This window comes from Sceloporus undulatus, chromosome 3 (genome assembly GCF_019175285.1).
Source record: "Sceloporus undulatus isolate JIND9_A2432 ecotype Alabama chromosome 3, SceUnd_v1.1, whole genome shotgun sequence".
Classification (NCBI taxonomy): domain Eukaryota; kingdom Metazoa; phylum Chordata; class Lepidosauria; order Squamata; family Phrynosomatidae; genus Sceloporus; species Sceloporus undulatus.
In genome coordinates, this window is record NC_056524.1 from 71300832 (window position 1) to 71326800 (window position 25969).

At 43.7% G+C, this 25969-nt stretch overlaps 1 protein-coding gene across 5 annotated transcripts in view; it reads right to left on the bottom strand.

The window, feature by feature from the left end:
- Positions 1-25969, bottom strand: part of C2CD2 (C2 calcium dependent domain containing 2) — a 46434-nt gene that overhangs the window by 13538 nt on the left and 6927 nt on the right. For 3 of the 5 annotated variants that reach the window (XM_042458639.1, XM_042458640.1, XM_042458642.1), the window contains exons 3-9: positions 12334-12453; positions 9192-9296; positions 6298-6420; positions 5955-6075; positions 3723-3831; positions 1562-1623; positions 461-588 (exon numbers count right to left, since the gene is read on the bottom strand). In XM_042458639.1, the coding sequence (XP_042314573.1) occupies positions 461-588; positions 1562-1623; positions 3723-3831; positions 5955-6075; positions 6298-6420; positions 9192-9296; positions 12334-12453 (768 nt within the window). The remainder of the gene's footprint in view (positions 1-460; positions 589-1561; positions 1624-3722; positions 3832-5954; positions 6076-6297; positions 6421-9191; positions 9297-12333; positions 12454-25969) is intronic. The other 2 variants (XM_042458641.1, XM_042458643.1) reach the window with 1 other exon arrangement.

Below are 25969 nucleotides of genomic sequence, written 5' to 3' on the forward strand. Positions count from 1 at the left end.
AATAGGAAGGTTTTGAGTCCCTTCCTAAATTGGGCCAGGGTGGTGGATGAGCGGAGCTCTATGGGCAGCTTGTTCCAAAGGGCTGGGGCAGCTGTGGAAAAGGATCTTCTGGCCGTAACGGCCAACCTTGCCCCAGGCACCTTCAGGAGTTGCTGCCCAGATGTTCTGAGGGTGCGAGGCGGAATGTACGGGGAGAGACGGTCCTTCAGGAATCCTGGGCCCAAGCCATTTAGGGCTTTATAGGTGATAACCAACGCCTTATATTGAGCTCGGAAGCGAATAGGCAGCCAATGGAGGTCTTTAAGCACCGGTGTTATATGGCTGGTCCTGGAAACTTTTAAGCTATGCTACTTTTCGAGTATACATGTACTGTATACTGTAAAAACTATTTGGGTTAGGCTTGGGAAGAGAAGAAAAAAGAAGGGAAGAAAGAAAAGAGACTATAAAATAAAGTTGTTACCTCTGCAAACACAGATCCTACTGTAGAGCTACTACCACTGAGCTGACTGTTCAATGCAAAACTTCTGCGTCCAGAAGGCTGTTTCCTAAATAAATCCAAAGGTACAGTAGCCAAAGCTGAAAAGCCACCTGCAGAAAATAGAAACAGGCCATTAAAATATGAGTAACCAATACTGAAGGTTATTTTGAGATCAAGCTCTAATTCAAACTCTTTCGGGCATTTCCAAGGTTCTTGCACTTCACAAAAGTCAAGTCTAACTCAAACCACTCAGTGAAGGAATAGAAGAAAAATATAAATTTTAAGTGAAGATATTCAGGAAGCAGAACAAAAAGTGACAGTATGATTACTGATTCCAACTTAAGATGGAAAATGCTAGCCAGAGAGTAAATCATGAATGTGAACCAGTTAATAGCAACAGGTTCAATCCAAAACACGATGATGATGATGAGGATGATGCAGAAACAGGGATTGTACTCAAAAATCTTTGCTGATACAGGTTGAATCTCTCTTATCTGGAATTCTGAAATCTGAAATACTCCAAAATCCAAAACGTTCTCCACTGATGGCTAAAATAGTGACATCTTTCCTTCCTGATGGTTCAACATACACAAACTTTGTTTCAAGCACAAAATTATTTAAAATATTGTATCACTTTTAGGTTATGTGTATAAGGTATATACAAAACAAATTAATTGTATGTTTAGACTTAAAATTCAAAATCCAAAACACTTCTGGTCCCAAGTATTTCAGATAAGGAGACACAACCACCTATATAAGGCATACTTTGCCTTAAGAGGATCCAGCTGAGACCATTCATACAATTTCTCTTTGAACACACAACTAAACACTGCACTGAGAAATTGAGTGATTTCCTCTTCATTAAGATCTGCAAAATCCATGGTAGCACCTCACCTACACAGATATTACAGTGAACAATATGAATCAGATTTGTCATTTCAGAGGGTTTCCTCAAGAACATAGCTGAGTAAGTAACTGCATAACAAAATGGTGGCTTTTGTGAGCTACAATTTCCAGAATTATTAGAATTGTTTTGCAAAATAAAGAGTGAGACCCATAAAATAAATTATCTGCATTACTTACTATCTACTTCTCCATTTTTCAGAATCTTTACTTGAAGGTCTTTTGATTTGGCATTTAATTCACTGTGAACAAACAAAATTCAGTTTTAGGAAAGCATTCAGACAAGCATATACTGTAGTTCCATATTTTGCCATACAAGCTTAAGAGCAGCCTGTTAAGCCTTCAGACATTTCACATATTGAAGTTGTCAACATAGCTGCTAAAAGCACTAGAATTAGACTGGGGGAAAATAATTGTCTATTTCAATTTCACTTGTTACACCAAGAGGCAAGAAATTTACCAAAATGCACAGAAACGTTGGATAAGACCACAGTATTGTATTTAGTACTTCTGTAAATGTGGTCATTTGAGATTTCTGCTTTGCATTGGTGATAGTACAGGGAATATAATCCTTCTCATTAGATTTCGCTTTCATTTTTTAAAATAACTTGAAGCTCTAATCCTATATCCATAGGAGTAGATACTTAGGAGTAATCCCCGCTGAAATGAATGGGACTTATTTCTGAGCTGACATATATAGGACTGTACTGTTAAAGAGTTACAGAATGACAGACTGTCGGCATCTAAAAGAAAATATTATATATTCCTTCGCATTTCATAATCATTTCTATATTTGGCTACACATTCACTGTGCACACGGTTAAGATTCTAGTCTCTTCCATAGCACAGTGGTCTTTGCAAACAGCAACAGAAACCCAGGTTTTTAACAGGTTAGTGCTCCCTTCCTCTCACCAATATGAGTACAGGCCAGGGATGAGTTACCTGCCACCTTTGATTTAATTTTGATAATACTTTGGCAAGTCATCTGGACAAAAACAGAGATAGGAGTGGTGAAGAGCAAAGAGAGTGCCCCCTCCATTTATCCGAAGGAAATAATGTCATCAAGAGAGAGAAAGAAGAGGCTATTTTTAACTGGTGTAGGCTATTAGGCTGCTTTGCTTTCTGACACTACAGAAAGGAAAGGGGGAAAAACAGCTATATTAGTTTCTCTAGCATTGCATTGAGGTCAGAATGGAAGAAACAAACTGAACTTTTGGCTACACTATTAGCGGACTGGAACTGCCCAGCAATGTAGGAGACACTTTATCTTTCTCTCTGGACAAGAACTGTTTAATTAACACCTTGAGGCCAATCTCTCTTTTCAATGATCATTCCCGTGTGTGCCACTGTTTTTGTCATTTTAAAAAAAATTAGCACATGTGTACTCATCTAAGAAGATAATGTGTCAAAGTTGTCCGGGGACTGCTCTGGTAGTCATGTGGCCAGCATGCTTGCACCAAATGCTGTTATCTTCCCACCAAAGTGGTACCTATTTATCTACTTGTATTTGCATGCTTTTGAACTGCTAGGTTGGCAGAAGCTGGAACTGGTGATAGGAGCTCACTCCATCATGCAGCACTCGGGCCTCAAACTGCCAACCTTCCGATCGCCAAAACTGGTGTCTTAATCACTAAGCCACTGCATCCCTAGTACTCCTTTTACACTAAAGAAAATATTTGAAAAGCCCATTGTACTGTCAGCCTCAGACAGTATTTATACAGTTTATACAGTTTTACCAGTTTGATAGCACTTTAACTCCCATAGCTCTATCCTACAGAACCTTGAGATTTGTAGTTAGGGTGCTTGAAATTCTCTACCAGAGAGTCCTAGTGCTATACCTATGGAGGTATATAGTGGACCCTTGGTATCCACTGGGGTTTGGTTCCAGAACCTCTTGTGGATACCAAATTCTGTGGACGCTCAACTCCCATTCAGTACAATAGCATAATGAAATGGTGTCCCTTATATTAGATGCCAAAATCAAGGTTTGTGCTTTAGAATTCATATATATAAGTAGAGGACCAACTGTACTAGAGATCTCTAGCAAAAAATGTTAAGTACTTCATCAGACTACAAATGCTAGAATTCCATGGGACACAGCCATGATAGTTAAAGGGGCATTAAACCACTATAACTACATATAGCTGAACACTTTTTTTTTGCTTTAAATGTTTTCCCCATGCATTGGATCCAGAAAAATATTTAGGAAAAATCATAATCCCCATCTCTGAATCCTAAACAAACAGGATTCTTGTTCCTCACCACCATGATTTCATTTGGAGGCTAAGGGAAGGAATGAGATTTCCATTATACTTCTACAAGTGTTACCAAAATTACTTACAAAATGAACTCATCTTTCCAATACATGTCCATGGAGTCACTGGGTACAGAGCTGGAAAATTTCTGCAAAGGGTCATTGAGCTGAATTATACATATTGGTTTACTTGTGCCTACAATGAAGGTAACAGATGACTAATCAGTTCCAAATGTCTTTTTATGCATTTCACAATTTAAATGGACTACTGGCAAGAAATTTCTAACACTCATAAAACAAATCGTTCTGCACTGAGGATTTGTGTGGGGAACATAACCTGCACCACACATAAGCAATGTAAAGCTTAGGCCCTACACGTCAAAGCAGAAGTAAAGTGGTAGATAAATAAAGGATTTAGCATGCATCTTGACCTCTATGTGCAGGATCCAGAGAATTAACCATTACCCTTCCAGGAAAGGCAATGCTCTGTGTGCAGAATGAGAAATGCAGAGCATTTTCAGAACAAAAGCTTCTCTTTTCCAAAGTAGAGTTTTGGATCAGGCCCTTCATAGCCACAAGTCTATTCAGCAGAATAAGCTATAGGAACATCTTAATGTTTCCAAACCACTTTAGTGGCTCAAATTTCCCATTAGTAACCATCTAAAGCTTCATTGGGGAAAAAATGACCAAATCACAATTCCAACAAAAACAACTGTTTGAAAGTAAACTATTCCAAAAGTAAGTCAATGTTTGGGGAAGGGTGTGTGGTAGGGAATACAGTTAAAAACACTGTGCAATCCCAGTAGGTGGAAGTTTCAGATTTACATAATGTGCTCTAACCCTTAATGTTTGCTTTGCCCTGAAGTTAAGGAAGTATGCAAGCATGGGCTTGTAGAGGCTTAAAAGACCTGATGGACAGGTTTTAAACTCACCTCTCTAAACACACAAATTACAGCACACAGTGTGATTATGTTACTTCACAGCTGCTCAGACTTATGTTTTATGACAGCCTTCCCTGTACCACAGGGAAGAGGGGCTCTTTGGCTTTCAGTTTTGGTTGTCAGTGAAGCTTAACATATGCATTATGGTTCTTTTTAAACTCCATAAATCCTATTAGAATGCATGTACATACAAATAAAAATGAACATGTATTCATTCATACAGATCTGTCCTAATGCAAACTTTAGAATATGAAACTATGGTCCAAAACACACTGCAAAAATAATCCACACTGCAAAAATTATTTTAATAGTAGGAGGGAGGGGCTAATGTAATCTTTTATTGTGTTTTATATTTTTATTCATGTTGTAATCCCGCCTCGATCTGCAGGGAGAGCCGGGAAATACAAACAAATCCTATTATTATTATTATTATTATTATTATTATTATTATTATTTTGACACCATTTTAACTGCCCTGGCTCAATGCTAGGAAATTCTGGGAACTGTAGTTTCGTGAGACATTTAGCCTTTTCTGTCAGAAAGCTCTGGTGCCACAATAAATTACAATTCCCAGGATTCCCTAGCACCGAGCCAGGACAGTTAAAGCAGTCTCAAAATGGATTATTTCTGAATTGTTTTGCACCTATGTTACAATTGTTACAACTTTCCCGTTAGTTTTTCCTATGCTCTTTCTAGAAAGGATACCTAAGAAACAACGTCAGACAGGGAAAGAGGGGTGAAATGATGCCACCATTACACTTGCTAAGAGAATTGATGGGAATGAACTTGCCTACCCCTGCCCAACTTCTATTAATAAGAACTGGTTCAGCTATGTTTAAAAGGTTGTCTCCCTCTCTTTAGGACTGCCAGGAAATTCTACATAATAAAGCAAGCAGAGTGTCCTGTTATTATGACTGGGGACTGTATTGGAAAGATTATTAGGGCTGGACTACATAAAAACTGCAATGGCATCAGGTACTTTTCAGCCATTGTTTGGCCTCCTGGTTTCAAGGTGGGGAGCAAATGGGTTCAATCGCACAAAAAGAAAGACACACAAACACACACACTGCAGTAGTAACTGGGGATTTTAATTTTTCAAGTGTGTTGAGAAACACCTCCTAAATGCCTGTGCTCCCTGGAGAGAACTACATGCTAAAAGAAAAGAAGGGAAATAATCTGTATGGTGTAGACATGCTATTGAACGTGGCTCTCTATAGCATATTCCTACTCCTAATACAGATCCTTGATGCTTATGAAAGGATGCAGAACAGAAATATTGCATGTAAACTACATTAATTACTCAGACAGTACCCAAGTTTCCACTGCTTGCTATTTTTTCCAGAATGAGAGAGATATATACTGGAGGGAGTTATTTTACCTGCAGTGCTCTGATCAGTCAATATAGCCCTGATGTTCTTCACAAGCAGTTTTAGTTCATGTGCTCTTGGAGGCTTAGGAGGACTTGTACCCTGTGGTAGAGCTCCCGCATTTTGTATGCTCTGTTAAAAGGAAACAAGACATTTATTTACGCTGTTGACATCAATTAATTTCCAGCAATCATACTGCTGTAAGTACTGCATGCCCTTAATATGTGTATATGAAACAGTCACATGCACATCACAGAGGTACTAACCACTGAAATCCTTACTACTGCAAACGTGAAGATGAAAGCACAGCAATGATAAATTAAACATTGATACAAGTAAAAGGGGTGAAAATACCTGTATCGTCTTTGCATCTGCAGATTTTACATTCAGAATCACAGAAGGAGATGCTTCATTGATGATATTCTTCAACACACCTTTAAGTGTTTCTGACAGTGAATGTTCCCCCACCTCCTGGTCCTAGGAAAAAAGAATAATTATATTGCTTGCAGAATCCAGAATAATCACTTATAGGAAATTTGTCACTGTCTTCCCTTTCAGCAAATGGCTTGGCTCACTTACTTAAGACACCAAATCTAGCTGCTCTACATATACTATAATTGCAAGCACATGCTTCTATTCTTTTTCTTTGCTAGAGAACCATGGGCTTAGATAGGCCCAATTTGTGGTATGTAGCAGAAATAAAGTAGGTGTGAAATCTTTTTGAGTCTTGTCATGTACAATTTAACACAAAGAGAAATAGTAGAAGTTGTTTTATATTTACGTGGTAAGCTGAAGGGATGCTTTTTAAAAAATATTGTTATATTTATATCCTGTCTTTTTCCTAGTCAGGAATTCAAAATTACTTACAAAGGTTAAAAAAGATACAGATTTAAAATCCATGTCATACTAAATATAATTAAACTAACAACAGAATTAAAAACCATTCAAAGCAAGACCATTAAAAAGAAAACAATAAAGAAACAGTATAGCAAATTCTGAAAGGCCATCCTCCCCCAAGCAATGAACCATCAAAAGTCTACCATAATAAAAAGTCTTCTCCTGCCTATAAAGAGATAGCAGGCAACGCACCAGTCTAATTTCTCTAGGGAGGGAGTTCCACAACCAGAGAACAGCCACCAAGAAGGCCCTCTCCTATGTTCTCAGCTAATATGCTCGTAAAGATGGTAAAACAGATAGAAGGGTCTCTCCAGAAGATCTCAAAATATAAGCAGGCTCATATGGAAAAGTAAGAACCTTGACAGTTACTGGGAAACAACAGCTAAGGCCCAGGACAGACCGCCCCAAAAGGGCGGCCTGCTGGTGACGCTTACATCACAATGGCAGCGCCCGTGTACACAGGATGCTGCCATTAGTATGCCGCCACTCTGTACTAGGGTTAGGGACCGTGCGGTTGGTGCGTGGTCCCTAACCTTATTATTGCCGCCGCCACGCCACAAAGTGCCCATCTGTATCAGGTCTAAGAAAGAATAATTGCCTTCATGCCCAGGTTTCAGGCTTCCAACAGACAACTATGTTGCTACTATGGGAAAAAGGAAGCCGGATTAAATAGGCCAGTAGGTCTCTTATGTTTGTGTTACATATACAGCATCCAAGAAACCAATATTTTCTGCTGTGGTGCTCAGGATTGAAATTCTTTCTCCAGGCCGGCTCACCAGGTGGATTCTATTCTCCTATTTATCCAATGAACATGTTTTATGCTACCCTTTTATGTAGCTACTTTTATATTTTCTCTGTGTTTTAATTATTTACTTCTATACAAGTATATATACACTTTACAGAAACATTTAAAAAACAATTAAAAATAGAATTTTAAAAATGAAACCCAAAAAAGAATGATGGTAATTTTTTAAAAAAACTATTCGACATCTGGATTTGAAAATGTTTTTCTGTCCACCTACAAAACATCAGAGATGGGGCTAATCTAACCTTAGATGCTGCCACATATAAGTTCATATGTCAAAGAGGTGGACTCCTGTTTGTGCAATAGAATGTGCCCTTTAACCCATCCCTCCCACAGCCCCTCGCCTCAAATCTGCTCCACAAGATCCCTCAGCCCTCCCAGAATTACGGTTGGGTGGCAGGAGGGAAGGGAGACTCCATTCTAATGATGTGTTCCATTCCACCAGGGGAAAACACCAGCTACATCTTAGAATTTATTAGCCTGAAAACACTAACTATACTTATAGAGAAAGAATCCTCATATAATGGTAGGATGCAAACAGTTATAGCAGTAACACTGTTAAGAACCATGTCAGAAACTAAGTAATGGATATGAGCCAAGATCCAAATGAGAAATTTCACTGGCTGGCTTGCTTCTTGGCAGGCCATCTTGAACCATTAATAAAATTGGTGATCCACAGTGCTCCCCAAGAAAGAGCTGCAGTCATAATGCAGCATTATGGCTATTTGATGACTAGGCACTATTTAATCTGAACAACCCTGACAAAGTCCTTTGCCTGAGAAGCTTCTGGGGACACTGATCAATATCCAATGCTTTGTCCTAATGACAACTTTTAAAAAGAAATACCATAGTGCTAGAATGTATTCCTTGGCTAAAGCACTGAAAAGATATTGGAGAATTATATATGCTGCTGCTACTACTACTCTTCAGATATATGTGCTGCTGCCGCCAAGACTTTAACCATACATGTCTGTCCTAATTTTAACATGCATATGCTGTGCTGCAGCAACATAGATATCTGTATTCATTTTCCAGACTTCTTTTTCTGTTGTTGAAGATTCAAAGCTGGTGCAGTGATTGGAGCAACAACTCTTCATGATGGCTGTCACTGCTGAAGAAGGCCCCTTAGCCTTTGGGGAAGCTACTTGTACCTCTTGCATCTGAATATATATACTGGAAAGTAACTCCTATTATGTGTAAAAATTACAGTGTGGCTGATTTCAGCAAGGGATCATCAAATCTTTAAACTATTAAGATATTATGATTTACTTCAGTTTGTAGTTTTCGCTAGAAATGAAAAGCCCTGATGGCGCAGTGGTTAAATGCCTGTACTGCAGCCATTCACTCAATACCACAAGGTTGTGAGTTCAAGACCAGCAAAAGGGCCCAAGCTCGACTCAGGCTTGCATCCTTCCGAGGTCGCTAAAATGAGTACCCAGACTGTTGGGGGCAAATTAGCTTACTTGCTGTTCACCGCTATGATCTTGGAATAGCGGTATATAAATAAAAAAACCAACAACAAAAAACAAAATGCTAATATACTTACTTCATGAACTTTAGTAGGCTTGGCTTCAATATTTGTTTCTGAAGTGTGGATGAAAGACCATTTGACCTGAATGTCTTCCTCTTTGGATTTCATTGAAAGTTCCAGCTGTTGATAAAACAGATGATTAAAACTGCTACTTCAGTTTTGCAGTTACAAACAGATTCATTGAACTGCAGGTATTTTCTTTATAGTTAAACTTCAGGGTTTGTTATATGTTAACAAATCAGCTCGGCCTGCTTATGTTTAGATTTTGTTTTTGCTAAATCCTGGCCATAGCCATCACTAATAATTATTTAATGCAACACTTTCTCCATGCTTCCATTTGCAATTCTGTCTTGAGGGCTTACTCAAGCCATTGTTTGCTGGTTCAGATGTAGGCCATGTTCAGATATACAATAAAGATCACTGGTTAAGCATAGATATGCAAAGTTTGAGGTACCAGTGGGCTGCACTATTCCCTTTGCACAAGAAGCAAAATAAGAGTGGAAGCAGCAGTTAATTATAGCTTTCTGTTATATAACAGCTTCCCAATAATCCATAATATCATATAAGAAATTAGGAAAGCACGCAACACCTTTTCACACTCCTCAGTTTCCCAGGACCTCAAAAAAGAGTTCTGAGGATGGGGAGATCACCCAAAGTGTTACCCAAATGTAGTATTTTGGTTTGTCTCCCACCAACTCCCTGAAAAATGGCAATATGTGAGCCAAAATGGAACCTGAAGTGACATCCATATGCTAGCCTGCTTGGAAGCCATTAACTTTGGCTGTTCATTAGGAATGTGCATGTGGTTTAACTGACATTTAAATTCTGAAGCAGATCAGTTTGATGCAATCTGGAATGTGCCTGGATCAAATTCCACTAGACCAAATAGATTCCAGAGCAGTTTACACTACTCCAAAAGGCTGCAACACTTTCTGGGTCACTCTGAAATAATGGACACTTCAGCATAAGGCGAAAAAAACATGGGGAAGTGTGGTGTTATGGGGAGGGTCTGGAGTGCAAACAGAGTGGTAGGTTCACATTCCAACACATGAAAATGTCTTTTGCAGGTAGGCTTTCTGTGTGATTTCACTGGAATTTATATTTCATACCTTTCACCATTACTTAAATTAGCGACATGGAATTTGGCAAAGAGAGTGAAATTAGGGGGACTTATTTGAGAAAACCATGAAGAGCCTGTGTGTTTGCATTATTTGTTTCTTGAAAGCTCAGGGAGGCTGAGGATTTTAATTTATTTTCACTCTTTGTCTGCTTGCGCATGCATATGTTTGTGAGATTTTCCTAATTTTTACAAGTCATAGTTTATTTTCTCTGGTTCATGTGTGCATATGCATGTCTCTCTAAGAGCACAATTCTTCCCAAGCTTAAATTTTCAAATCTTTTGGTGATCAAATCCTGTTCTTGATTAGGAGAGAATATCATTTAGAGAATGAAAAAAAAGTATGTATGTTTGTTAAAGGAGCCACTTAATTTTTTATGTATTTAACCTTCACCTTCACTACTACTAGTGTACTGTATAGTTGCTTGAGGTTTGGCCACTCCCTTTCACATCTCCTCCAGTCTCAGAACCCATTATTTAGGGGGTTTCTTGTGTACTGAGAAACGTAAACACTAAATAAAAACTATTTTGCAATTCTGGATTAACATATTGGTCAAGACAGATGGGAGACACTGCCTTGTTTACTAAAGAAGAACACACAACATATTCAGAGATACTCTGACACATTTGTTCAACAAGGTTAATTAAGAAGTACATTTAAAATGAAACTTTAAAGCTAATTAAACATGAAAAGCTCTAAAGCTACTTGTCTATAGTGTTAATCTTCTATTTAGGGTGCATCATTCTTCAAAGTTTGATCCAGATATGCTAATTTACCAACAGAAGTGAATGTGTGAGTGGCTATCCAGATTCCCAATCACCATCTGAAGTATGGATCTGAAGTGATCAGACAATATTCTAGATCATTAGACTTTACACCAGATTGTACTGGAGGGCCTATAGACAGTCTTACTTCCTATAATATGATAGCCCTGTTCAAATATTTGAAGGGATGTCATATTGAGGAGGGAGCAAGCTTGTTTTCTGCTGCTCCAGAGACTAGGACCCGAAGCAATGGATGCAAACTGCAGGAAAAGAGATTCCACCTCAACATTAGGAGGAACTTCCTGACAGTAAGGGCTGTTCGACAGTGGAACAAACTCCCTCGGAGTGTAGTGGAGTCTCCTTCCTTGGAGGTCTTCAAGCAGAGGCTGGATGGCCATCTGTCGGGGATGCTTTTATTGGGATTTCCTGCATGGCAGGGGTTGGACTGGATGGCCCCTGTGGTCTCTTCCAACTCTATGATTCTATGATTCTATTCTAATATTCAAACCAAGGAACTATGAATGAAGCTTATCGCATGGGCCCTAAAACGGGCCCGTTACGTTTCAAAATGGGGGCATGCATGGGCGCACACGGAACGGGATGGGGCTAAGAACTGGAGTTTACCACACACTGGAACATTGCCCCGCCGCCGGGCATTCCAATCGTGTCCCACATCCGTTCCAGAGGACGCATTTTCTGAGAACGCTTTGGAACAGTTCTCAGAAATCGCACCCTCTGGAACGGATGTAGGACGTGATTGGAATGCCCAGCAGCAGCAGCGACATTCCAGTATGCGGTAAACTCCAGTTCTTAGCCTCATCTCATTCCATGCATGCCCGTGTGCGCCCCCATTTTGAAAAGCAACGGGACCGTTTTAGGGCCCATGTGATAAACTTCATTAACTGCAATTTTCTGTCATTTTGTTCTGTTTTGGCTTTTCTGCACAGCACGGAAGGAATGAGGTTGCTGCATGCAGGTGCCTCAGTTTTGATTGCTGAAATCAGGCCAAACTGGAAAACTATGTTTGACTTGACCTCCAACTATTACCGGTATATCAAGGCTTGAATGCAGGGACAGGAGACAGTTGAGCCTATAGCTTGTTCCTGCTCCTCCAAACAATGATTTGGAGAGCTACTTGAATGTATGTGATATTAATCCAGAGGAGCGTTTGACTTACACCAATACCTAGGGTAATATATACAGTTATATACAGAACTATAGTACATTGTTCTTGAACTGAACAGAAAATCTCTCAAGGAAAGTTTGAAATATTACCTTCAAGTAAAGTGGAGACAGCTTTACATTGTAAGATTGACATTCTGTGGTAACAGGTGAAGTATGGGACACACTAACAATAAAATGAAAGGCATTTCCAACTACATTACAAGAGATCACCTGAAACAAGAATGAAACATGACTTTATAAAGAAACACATTTATAAAGTAAACAGTTCTGTGCATTTATTTACTGACTGACATTGATTGAGACCAGAGTGCAGGTCTTGACTATGGCAATGAATTTGGTCACATGCAGAAAAGACAGCACCCCCTCCTCCCTGGTACAGCCAAAGCCAGAAACATCAGGGTGCCTGCACCCATTCAGTCCAAGGATCATCACTTCCTGGCAGTCCACCAAGTTCAGCTTTCATGACCTAGGCAACAGTAGCAACTTGGAGAGAGAGAAAGACTAGAAATAGCTGCAGATAGATACCATTGGAAAGCCCCAATAGGTAATGCTCAGTGTGAGATCATCGCGTCAGATACTAATTTTTTGGCTGTGATTGTTGTTTTAATGGTAGCTACTGCTCATGCTGGTGCTCTGGAGCTGAGAAGAGTTTTAAAAGTATGACTGGCTGGTGGTTGTGATGGCAAGCTCAGACATGTAGTTGTAAGGAGAGAAATGCTTGTTCCACCACCTTTCCCAATAAACTACTTCAGACAAATGAACAAAATCTCAACATAAGGCCAGTGCTAATTCTTCCCTTCCCTCATGCAAACATAGCTAGGACTCCCACAATTCCTCACCACTGGCTAGAGCTGTTAAGAGTTGCATTCCAAAAGACTATGGGATTTCCACCTCTGATTTAGATATCACATCAGGCCAATTATTTCTTTTCTAATTCATTTTCCTTGCCCCACATCCCTGGATTAGTCCTTCATGGGATTTAATGCATATAGGGTATGTGTGAAGATGCAGCTGGGAGAGCACCGCAGTGTATTTGCTAAATGTGGTTTGGGTTTCCAACCAAAAACCCCACACAAACCCCACCCCAACATTACAATAAAGTCCTTAAACTGTCCCCTCAGATTTCCTCCCAAACAACTTTATTTATTTATTTAATAAATAACCTGCCTTTCTCCCAACAAAGGATACAAGATGGCATTCAACATTTTAAAAATAGAAAATATTTTTAAAACTGTTAATATAAAATGATTTTTAAAAATCCCTTAGAGGCATGAGAAACTTGAATTCCATTCACTTGCATCTGTTTTTAAATAGCAAAACAAAATAAAAGTGCATTTTTCCAAAATAACACTTAAGTTAGAAAGTGCATGCACTCATCCTTTTGCTATTACCTTCTGTTTTGGGTGTGGATACACTGCTGTGCAGTCATGGATAAACTTAAATCCTGGTTCTCTCTATTGTTTCTATCATCTAAAGCTCAATTGGCGTCAATATTTGGGAAATCCTGGAAGGTTACATGTCTTTGTTGGGCTATTTTAGCTTTTTTTTTTTTTAAATACTTACTTGATTTCTAAAACATATATACTTTGGTGAACACTGGCCAGGGATAGGAAGATGTATTGGGCCTCCCTGAATCTATCTGGAGGCCACAGCTGATGCTACTCTATTCACTACATTTCAGTTGTGTGGTAGCAAAATGAGGAAGGATGCACATTTCCACAGATACTTTGTCTGGTTTGTTGGAAAAGAATAAGACAGATTACTAATTGCTGCATCAAAAATCAAAAGTAAATGATTTGTTTAGCTATTCCTACTGCAAGCAGGAGCAATTGGGCAGTGGACACCAGCACCCTGCTTGTCCTCAATTAGCCAGGGTTACCAGGGGTATAAATGAAATAAATAAATCATACATATTGTCTCTGTGGCTGCCCACCTCTGGTTTGGAGCATGAAATCCAATTCTGTTAGAAATTTTGCAAGTAGTAAAACAGATGAGAATGGATCAATGACTAGTGAAACCATTAAGAATGTATTCCTATGCAAGAAGCTACATATTAAGACTTGTGTAGTTATTACAAGTAGGATATAAGAAACCTAAAAATAGATATGAGTTTGTTACAGTTGTCAGCTCATATACCCTTACAAAGATGCTTAGCAGCATATCCTAAACTCCCTTATAACAACAGTCTTGGTAAGGATGAATTCAAAGTAAAACCTAAGGCAATTCACAATTGCTTTCCAAAGTAAGTTTACTCAGTTTCAAAATGTAACTACAGTCCCATTATTTTGATGGGTTTGGTGTGATTATGCATAAGTATGGATTCAATACACTAATGTTTCCCTTGGAATGATTCTGTTGAATTCTATCCACATGTAGACTTTTTTTTTTAATCACCAAATTTCAGGCTTGGTTGAACTTCTTTTTGGCTTAAACTGGAAATTTTTCTCCAGTAATCTACAGTTTAGTTCACTTACATGAGTCGCTTTAAGCTATATGCTATGCAAACACTTTTCTCCAGGTATATAGTTGGCTGGATTGTTTACAACAACCTAAGGAGCCCTCAGGTAGTTTAAGCCTTTATCAGAGGATATATGAATTTGTAATTAAAAGACAACACAGAGGAGATATTACTGAGAAAATAATACAGAGCTGTTTCTAGCAGCAATTCAAATCTGTCAGATTATTCATGATTCAAATTACTTTACTATGTTACTTATACATCTACATCATTTGTTTATGGAAGGCTTTTTTTATATAACCTTACTAGCCAACTTGGTGGAGGGACCCTCCACAATCAGTACTCCATCCAGTTTTACTGAAAAACTATATGGAACAAGAATCACCAACAGGAACCACTGGTAATTATGATTTGAACTATAGATGTTTATGGCATATTACAATAACTGGTTCCTGCTGAAAGTCAAGTGCTGTAACATACAATCTAACCCCTTCAATTTTTAGAAAAGTGTAGGAGAGGACCACTCTTTTGAACTGTACTGTAATATTAAGGAAGGCATAGCACGAAAAAAATCTACATATCACAGATCACTTCTCTGTGTAGTAATGATTTCCTGGTATGTACTGATTACCCAGTCAAGGTTTCTCTTGGAAGGAGAAAACAGGAGGCTTACCGTGTTCTGAAATATTTGCTTTAATTACAAACATACAGGCTGAGCTAAGGTGGAGATGCATTACTTGAGACATGCCAGCAGCCTGCCAAATCTGCAAGCAGCATCCCAAAATAATGCTTCCTTCTTCTGAGCACCAAGCACATTGCATGCCATTTGGATATTTGCTGCCAATTAAGAGCTATCATGTAACCTAATAATATATCAGCATAGCCTAGTAGATTGAGCATGGGATTTTGACTCTGGGGTTCAGGGTTTGACCTGTGCATTCCATTTGGTATGTATGATAGTCCAAAGTGGCATGGCACATTTTTTAACATTTAAAAATATTTTTTTACAAGGCAATAAAAAGAGTGTGTGGCGGGGGAAGGAATTACTAAGCATTTGATTGGCCTATTCTGGCTACTGAATGGTGAATCACTAGATGATATAAGCACACAGCTTCCTAAGGCATCCAATACCTAATTTCCAATGAACACCTAGTTTAAGGCTTCTATTGTAGTATGGACTTTCACAACTTTAGGGGGCCTTTATCAAAATTCTAGTATCTTTATATCAAATTGATGGATGAAGATGTTTAACCATTTGTAAAAGTAATCATCAAAAACTTATGTAAATGCAGGCAAAATGTCTCCATCATCCATTCATTCTATCATTCAGTCTTTCATTCCATCAGAGACCTCTTTATTCTGAAGATATTAACAAAAATCATTTACACTGGAATCTTTTACATGTCAACTGAGAAGCAAGTAGGTTCTACTGAGTACAAAGGGTCGTAATCTAAGGTAAACATTTCTAGGATTTTGAGCTTTACTATATTTTTTCCTGTAGTTCCTAAAATTGTAGGAATGTCTATTTTCCCATCAGAAGTGTGAAATCTTCAGAGAGGGAAGTGAGAGTTCCACCTTTTTAAGGCTTGAAACATTTTGCCCAAGGAATTTGTGACATGAGGAGGGGAGACACAGCAATGGGGAATGGTCAGTTTGCTGAACCTTTCCACCTAGCTGGTAGCCTCTTCTTTTTCAGCCACAGCATAATTTTGGGTGAATTTCCTCTAGTTTTGCTCATCTCCATGCTCCTCATTTGCCCTTCCAAAAAAGTTCCCCAGGACACGTGGTGAGAGGACATTTACCTCATCATCCAGCTCTCTAGAGAACATGGGTCCTGCCTTTCTTCCTACAGACGGAAGGAAAAATGGAAAAGCAAGAGACGAGGCAACCAGGATAGTGTGAAGAGGCAGTTTCTTGATGAAAGGGATGCATGTGTGTTGTTGCTATATGCATTCAAGTCATTTCTGACTTGGCAGAATTTGTTCAGAGGGGGCTTTCACCTGCCTTCCTCTGAAGCTGAAAGACTGTGACTTGCCCAGGTGTACAGTAGATCAATCTTTCTGTAAAAGGGAGGGACTAGATGTCTTGACTAGGGGTTTCAGTGGGTCACATCGCTCAGCAACATGAGTGGCAAAGATATGAAAGAAAAGCAGGTGCTCCTGCATTGATGGCCCAAGAGAAAAAACGTTCTCCTTTTCCACCTCAGTGGAAAAAACTAAGAAACTTTCACAACACCCAACTCAAAACAGAAAGTGCAGGTGTGTACATGCCTACTATACACTCCACAGAGACCTCAAAGTGGTCTTCCTTCTCTGCACAGATTAAATCCACTTCTCCTCAGTTTCACCAATAATAAGTAAGTGTTCCTGAACAATTCCAACAGTAAGTGGACAATTCCAACTAATTATCCAGTTAAGACACTATAAATGCATAGTTTTGCTTCTCAGTACTTAGAATAAACACTGGTTCTTCCTCAAAATGTCCCCATTCAAATTTGGTTTGTCAAAATAAGCTAATCTTAGAAATTACAAGTAAAATACAGATATTTTTGTTATTCAATTACTTCTTACTATCAACAGCCTCTCTTTTTATAGGCAAGTAATAAAAAGACAATTCTATTGTTAGACAAACACATATATAATTTAGTGAAAGCACATAAAGGTCCACTCCCAGTTTACAATCACTGTGAATTGCAGACAGTGTTAAGTGGACTTTGTTCTGGGTGTGCCTTAAGCCAAAACAAATACAGAGATATGGTTGCAATGTTGTTCACAAAAGGCCAGTTTTACAGGAATATGCTTGTCTATTCTTGTTTACAAAGGAATAAATTGCACCTTTAATGCTTACTCTACAGGGCCCCTTCAGATATTACTGTTTTTGCTCCCAGGAGTGCTTCTACAACGTATTCCAACAAAAATCTGGTTATCAGCCACTGGTGTACTTTCCTGATTCCAGAATTCTTTGCATAAATCTGTCTACCGTATATTCTGGCATATAAGACGACTGGGCGTATAAGACGACCCCCAAATTTACAACTTAAAATAGAGTATTTGGGATATATTCACCGTATAAGACCACCCCTCTCTTCCTTGATAAGTCAGAAAGGAGCTGAAAGCACACAACAACAGCAGCAGCAGCAGCAACAGACGAGAAAGAGGGAGAGGAGAAAAAAGGAGAAGGAGAAAGAAGAAAAGGAGAAGAAGAGGAGGCAGACTCCACTACACTCTGAGGAAGGAGTGTGTTCCATGTTTGAAATAACAGCATACACAACATTATTTTACCCACCCCGATAACTCCTCCCGCCCTTCCTCTTGGTGCATCTACACTTTAGAATTAATGCAGTTTGACACCACTTTAAGAGCTGCTGCTCTATCCTATTGGAATCCTAGGACTTTATAAGGTCTTTTGCCTTCTCTGCCCAAAGAATGTGGGGCGCTGCTCCAAACTACAAATCCCAGGGATTCTGTATGGATGGAGCCATGGCAGTTCAAGTGGCTCCTATTGGAATCAAAGCTCAGGAAGCTTTGTGCCAAATAGAAATGTGTTAGGCTGCAACTGCACTGCAGCAATAATCCAGTTTGACACCCCTTTAACTGCCCTGGCTCAGTGCTAGGGAATCCTGGGAATTCTAGTTTTCTGAGACATCTCAGCAAACTTTGGTGTGACAACAAACTACAATTCTCAGGATTTCATAGCACTGGGCCATGGCAGTTAAAATGGTATGAAACTGGATTGTCTCTGGAATGAAGATGCAGCCTAAATTGGATCCAAGACACACTGCAGAAATAATCCAGTTCAAGACCACTTTAGCTGCCCTGGCTCGTTGCTAGGGAACCCTGGGAAGTGTAGTTTTGTGAGACATTGAGCCTTCTCTGTCAGAAAGAGCTCTGGTGCCACAACAAACTACAATTCCCAGGATTCCCTAGCACTAAGCCAGGATAGTTAAAGTGGTCACAAACTGGATTATTTCTGCAGTGTGTTTTGGACCTTGATTATTAAAAATGCTCAAGGTCCAATCCATACTGCAGAAATACTCCAGTTTGAGGCCGCTTTAGCTGGCCTGGCTCAATGCTAGGGAACCCTGGGAATTGTAGTTTTGTGAGAAAGAGCTCTGGTGCCACAATGAGCTACAATTCCCATGCATCTGAGGAAGTACGCTTAAGTCTAGGAAAGCTGCCACCTTTTCTTTCAGTGAGTCTCAAATGTGCTACAAGACCTATCTCTCTATCCTCATCATCACCACTATTGTTATCATTAAATCCAAATGCATCTGCAGAAGGGGACTTAAACTGGCAACACTGATATAAATAAATAAATAAAGGATAATAATAATAATAATAATCATAATAATAATAATATACTGTAGACTGTATCTCTGGGGCTGGGATCTGGATGCATGGAGGCAATTCCCTTGAAAAACCAGGGAATCCTGGGAATTGTAGTTTGTGAGGGCGGGGGGGGGACAACCACTGTCCTCTCTCTGATTGGCTGTTAGTGTGACTCCATCCAAACAGGATTGGTTGCTCTGTAGCCTGGCTCTCAGAGGGACTCAGGGGCTGAGAGAGAGAGAGAGAGAGAGAGACCCTTTTCTGAGGGTGGGATGGCGACCACTCTCCAGCCCTCTCTCTGATTGGCTGAAAACTGTGAGTGTGTGACTCCAAAGGATTGGTTGCTCTCTAGCCAGCCTTGCTCTCAGGCTGGAGGGAAGGTAGAGAGACCTTCTGCCTTCCGAGGACAGGAAGGGAAAGGAGGGAGCAAGGAAGGAAGGAAGAGAAGAAAAGGAAGAAAAAGGGAAGGAAGGAAGGAGGAAGGGAGGGAGGGAGGGAAGGAAGGAGGGAAAAAGAAAGGGAGGGAGGGAGGGAAGGCAGGGGAAAAGCAAAGGAGGAGAGAACAGAAGAGGATGCTCCTTTGCCTTTGAGAGAAGCCTTCCCTGCCGAGGGCTCTCTTTAGGACCCAGGGGCTTTCCGGAGTACAAGACTACCCCCGACTTTGGGGAAGATTTTCCAGGGCTAAAAAGTAGTCTTGTACGACGGAAAATACGGTATTTCCCAGCAGAGAAGGGTGCCGAGCATCCTGATGTTGGGTAGCTCCGCCTGCTAAGGCTCCTGGAGGCAGGACAGAAATTTAAAACAAAGGCCCAGGGCCCAGCCCCACCTCCATGGGCGGAGCGACCCCCAGAGACCTCAGTCTTCTTCCTGCCTAGCTCCTGGTAGGACGCATCATCTCAGCTTCTCAAAGATTTTGCATTGGCTCCCCCAGACTTGGCCTGGCTCATACCTACCTCTGCTTTCTCCCCCCCTTTTTTCTTTGAAGAAAAAAAAGGAAAAAAAAGAAAAATCCTTTTCCTTCCTCCTTTCCCTCCTTTCCTCTCTGCCTTTCCCTTTTCCCCATGGCCAGCGAGGAAGAGGCCAGGCCAGCGGGCGAGCGGGCTCCCACTCAGCCCAGGCAAGCCCCGGCTTTGCCGGAAGCGCGCCCAGAGGCTCTTGCCCCGGATGGAGGAAGAGAAGTGGGAGCCGGGCCGCACCGGGCAGAGGGCGACCCCTCACAGCCCGCTGCAGGGCCCAGGGCACCACAACCGACCTGGCCAGGGTTGGAGGATGGAGAGCCCTTACCGCCACCGCGACGGACGCCAGGGGAGGAGGTAAGACAACCCCCCCTGCCCAGCTTTGCTCTCTGGGGCCTCCCCAGGGAGCCGGGGACCACAGACACCTCTGCGCTCCCCCAAAGAGAGAGCGACGGCGGCGCTCCGCGGGGCCAGCCTAGCGGAGCGCAGGGCTGGGGCGCCGGCCCCTTTGTTCCTCCGCTCCTCTCCCCCCTCCTCGGATGGCCGGGCCCTTTCCTCCAAGGCCCCTCCGCAGCCGGAGCCTCAGCGGTCGAGACCGCAGGCGGCGCAAACGGCCCCTTTTCCCCCCAATGGGGGTTCCCTTGGGTCCCTCTCGCCCACCAGGGGTGGTTTGGGATGGGAGGGCCCAACACCTGGCACCCGGCGGGCGTCAGCGGTCGCGTGGTCGGCCATCGGGGCGGAGACCACGTGGACCGAGATGGGGGCCGCCATCTTGGCCATGCGGTCGGGGATGGCGGCCGCCATCTTGGTGACCCGGAAGTGGGGTCAAGAGACCATGCGGCCATCTACGGGGGCCGCCATGTTAGGGACGACCAGGAAGGGGGGCCGCTAGGCCATGCGGCGGCAAATGGGGGTCGCCATACTGGCGACTCGGGCCGCGAGTCGGCCAAGCAAGCCGGGACCATGCCTTCCCTGGGCCAGCGGGGAGAGCCATCATGCTGCTCCTCAGCCAATTCCGCCTATCACGGGTCCCCTCGAGAGTCCACATCCCCAGATGACCTTCGAATACAAAGCCCCCTAGACTCCCAAGTCCAAGCCCAAGCCGCCAGATCCAGAGGATCACAGAGACGGGGTTCACAGTCTGACTCAGACTCCGACAGATCTCAGGCCTATCACCCTCCAGCCAAGAGGGCCCGATATGCAGCCCAATCCAACAAGCGAGTTCGATCTCCCTCACCCCACTCCTCGGAGGACGAGGGTCCCCCGGCCAGCATAGACTCTGCGGCCTCGGAATCCGAAGAGGGAGAGCTCTCCCAGGACGAGGGAGACTCGACCAGTGACGCTCCCATGTCTTCGCGACTTCTCAAGCCAGAGGACTATCCAACACTAATAAAGAAAACAATCAAAACCCTGGGCATCGCCTTGCCACCCCCCTCTGCCCCTGCTCTGGACTCGGATCTCCCCAGGGTGGGAGAAGATCTGTTTCCTGTCCCAGTCACCATGGTTCAGGAACTTCCATGCCCCTTCAACATCATGCAGATTGTGAGGGATGAATGGAAGACACCAGCAGCCTCTAGACCCAACCACAGCGCAATTCGGAAGCAGTACATCCTTCAGCGTGGAGTCATGGATAGCCTCAGGGTCCCCCTAGTGGATGCCCTGGTGTCTGCCCTCGTTTCTTCGACAGTCTTCATCAGGGATGGCGAGGACACGCTTAGAAACCCTGAAGACCGAAGGGCCGAGGGGGCACTCAAGAAGGCACACGAAGCCACTTCTGTAGCCACCAGGGCAGCCACTACAGTCTCTCTAGCGATGCGCGCATCGCTACAGTGGGCCAAGGAGTTGCAGGAGCTGCTGCCCCACGCAGACACCAAGGTCCGACAAACCATCAACAAGATCACCAAGTCGTTGGCTCTCGGGGCAGATGGCACCCTGGACTGTGTACAACAGTGCGCCAGGGCCCAGGCGGCGGCACTAGCAGTGCGACGACAGCTATGGCTCAAAAATTGGCAGGTGGACGCTAGATCCAAACAAAACTTGGCCTTTACTCCCTTCTTAGGGACTAAATTGTTCGGCGAATCCCTCGATCCAGTGCTGATAGAGGGCAAGGACAAAAAGAAAACCTTGCCCTCGTCAAAAAAGAAGGACGACAACAGACAGTTCAGGAACCGGTCTTCCTTTCGATCATCACGGTCCTTCTCCCCCTTTCAATCTCAGACCAGAGAGTCCAGGTCCACCAAGCCCAGATGGGGTGACAACAAGTTCAACAAATGAAATCGCCCTCCCTTCTCCCCCAAGAAAGGAGGAGGCTCCAAATCTACCTCTAAAAATCAACAGTCATGACGGTGCCCCTCCAGTAGGAGGCCGGCTCCAGGGATTCGCAGGGGTTTGGGAGGGATCCACGACGGACAAGTGGGTCCTCGACACCATCCGCAGGGGATACAAGATAGAGTTCCATCGCACTCCCCCCAACACGTTCATACCCTCCCCCAAGTCCAGCGACCCCAACAAACATCGCCTCCTGCTGGAAGCCATCGATCGTCTACTCGCCATTCATGCCATCGAACCTGTGCCAGATGCTCAAAGAGGTCAAGGGTGCTACTCCACTTTCTTCCTGGTACCAAAGAGAAACGGAACTTGGAGGGCTATCCTAAACCTGCGAGCAGTCAACCTCTTTGTCCGCAAGAAAAAATTCAGGATGGAAACCCTCAAAACCGTTCTAGACAGCCTTCGCCACAAAGACTTTCTCTCTTCTCTAGACCTACAGGATGCCTATCTTCATATTCTGATTCACTCATCCTCCCGGTGTTTCCTACGCTTCAGATATGGCAGACGCCACTTCCAATACAGGGCCCTCCCCTTTGGGCTTTCTTCGGCGCCCAGAGTATTCACCAAAGTCATGGTAGCCCTAGTCGCCCACTGGAGGACTCAACGCCTCCATGTTCACCCTTACCTGGACGACCTCCTGATCAGGGCCCCTTCAAGGACTCAAGCCATCCGGGACACCACCACCATACGCAAGTCCCTGGAAGACCACGGCTTCCTGATCAATCTGGAAAAGAGCTCCATCCACCCCAGTCAAACGATCATCCACCTAGGAGCCCTAATAGACACGAGGTCGGGGACGGTCCGCCTTCCCCCCGACCGGATCCTGTCCATCCGGAGGTCAACACTGCAGGTGCTACGATCATCTCGTACCAGCCTCCGGTTACTCGCTCACCTACAGGGTCTGATGATCGCAGCGATCGAGTGCCTACCTTGGGCGAGATTCCACGCCAGACCCCTCCAGTGGCTGCTTCTGCCACATCAAAAGGCCATTGCGCTGAAGAGCCATCGCAAGATATTAGTGCCCAACAGCGTTCGCCAGTCCCTCAGGTGGTGGATAGCCCAAACAGTCTTCAGAGGTCGATCCATTTGGACGGCCGAAAAAGTCCAGATCACCACGGATGCCAGCCTTCGGGGCTGGGGGGCACACTGCGGACCACGCCTGGCCCAGGGACGGTGGAGTCCGGAAGAACGATCACACAGCATCAATTGGCTGGAACTACGGGCGGTCCGCCTAGCCCTCCAGTCCTTCAGCCAGTCAATCCGTCACAAGTCAGTCCTCGTACGTACAGACAACATCACCGCCAAGGCACACATAAACCGTCAAGGCGGCACAAGATCACGGTCTCTCATGACGGAAGCCCAGTCCCTGCTGTTGTGGACAGAGGCCAATCTGTTGTCCCTAGAGGCCGAACACCTGCAGGGGCAGCTCAACACCACAGCAGATTGGCTGAGTCGGACCGACATAGACCAGGGAGAGTGGAGCCTTCACCCGGAAGTCTTCCAGTCCATAGTACAGACGATGGGCCTCCCGATCCTGGACCTGTTCGCATCTCCTGCCAACGCCAAGACTCCCAGGTTCTTCTCAAGGTTCAAGACCCAGGGGGCAGAAAACTTCGACGCCCTAAACTGCAGCTGGCCAGAGGGCCTCCTATACGCCTTCCCTTCAGTTCCGCTACTGTCACGCCTTCTGTCCAAAATTCGAACGACGGAATCGGAGGTCATCCTCATAGCTCCAGCCTGGCCGAGACGTCCCTGGTTCTCGGAGATTCTCAGCCAGTCAATACAGAGTCTGCCCCTTCCAACCAGACCAGACCTACTGGCCCAGGGTCAGATACATCACCCAGATCCCACCTGGTTTCAGCTTCACGCGTGGAAATTGAGAGGGACATGCTAACCAGCTACGGCTACTCCTCTGAGGTGATCGAGTCCATCCTGGCATCGAGGCGCCCATCCACCATGAAGATCTATGAGTACACCTTCAGGGCGTTTAAGAGATGGTGTAAGAGAAAAAAGAAGGACTTCATTCAAGTCTCTGTTGCTACAATACTCCAATTTCTCCAAGACGGCTTTGGCCAGGGCCTCCGACCCAACATAATAAAGAGACAGGTGGCAGCAATCACTTCGATACTGCCACACGAACAGGCCGCTGCTATATCACACCATCCTCACATTAGGAGATTACTCAAGGGAGTTTCCAACAGGGCGCCCCCGACAAGGCACCGATTCCCATCTTGGGACCTACACAAGATTCTTCTAGCCCTGACGGTACAGCCATTCGAGCCACTGAGGGAGGCGTCTCTCAAGTTCCTCACCCTCAAGACGCTCATCCTTACAGCGCTCACATCAGCCCGCAGAGTATCAGAGATCGGGGCGTTGTCGGTGAGAAAAGAGCTCTGCATCATTAGACCTGATTCCGTTGTATTGAGGCCTGACCCGACCTTCATCCCCAAGGTTAATTCGATTTTCCACTCATCCCAGGACATCGTCTTGCCCACTTTCTGTCCTCGACCGACCGGTGAGTTAGACAGGGCCTGGCATACCTTGGACGTGCGCAGAGCCATAAAAATATACCTCAAGAGGACTGCGACCTTCAGAAAGTCAGAATCACTTTTTGTCTCCTTCCAACCGCGATCCAAGGGCAAAAAGGTATCATCGTCGACGCTGTCAAGATGGATCAAGCTCTGCATCCTCGAATGCTACAAGGTCATGAACCTACCCCCGCCAGACGGCATCTTGGCACATTCCACCAGAAGTGCATCCACCTCGGCTGCTTTCTCCACTAACGCACCCCTGGCAGAGATCTGCCGAGCTGCTACCTGGAAAACTCCCTCCACGTTTGCCAGACACTACAAGCTCGACAAATTCCAGTCGGCTGAGGCGGCCTTTGGCCGCAGGGTTCTTCAACAAGTAGTGCCCGACTCCACCAAGGCATCAGCAGGCCCCTCCCTGGTTGGGTCAGAGCTTTTGTAAATCCCAACATCAGGATGCTCGGCACCCTTCTCTGCTGGGAAATGGTACGTTAGTACTTACCCGAGAGACGTCCCTTTCCAGCAGAGAAGGTCTGGGCATCCTCCCCACCCTGTCTACCTGCAGACGCCTAAGGGTCAGGGTCGGGACACACAGTTTTCTCCTTCTTTCTCTCTCCTCTGAGTTTCAGGCCTCTGCCTTCTAGATGCCAAGTCTGGTCACCAATGCCTTTCAGGATTAACCAGTCGCTGGGCTGGTCACTGACTGAGGTCTCTGGGGGTCGCTCCGCCCATGGAGGTGGGGCTGGGCCCCGGGCCTTTGTTTTAAATTTCTGTCCTGCCTCCAGGAGCCTTAGCAGGCGGAGCTACCCAACATCAGGATGCCCGGACCTTCTCTGCTGGAAAGGGACGTCTCTCAGGTAAGTACTAACGTACCAATCTAAGTGAACAGTAACGCAGAACATTTTTCTTACAGAAGTGATAATAGATACATTCCAATGAGAACAGTCTTGTCAAAAATATGTTTTTGACTGCTTCTCCAAGTAAATCCAACACTATACAGGACTGTACAGAGTAAGATTCTAACAAACAGGTTTATTGGCATATTACTAAGCAAGAAAATATGTAGCTCAATAAACTACAATTACCAAGATTTCCTAGCACTCAGCCAGGCCAGTTAAAGTAGTCTCA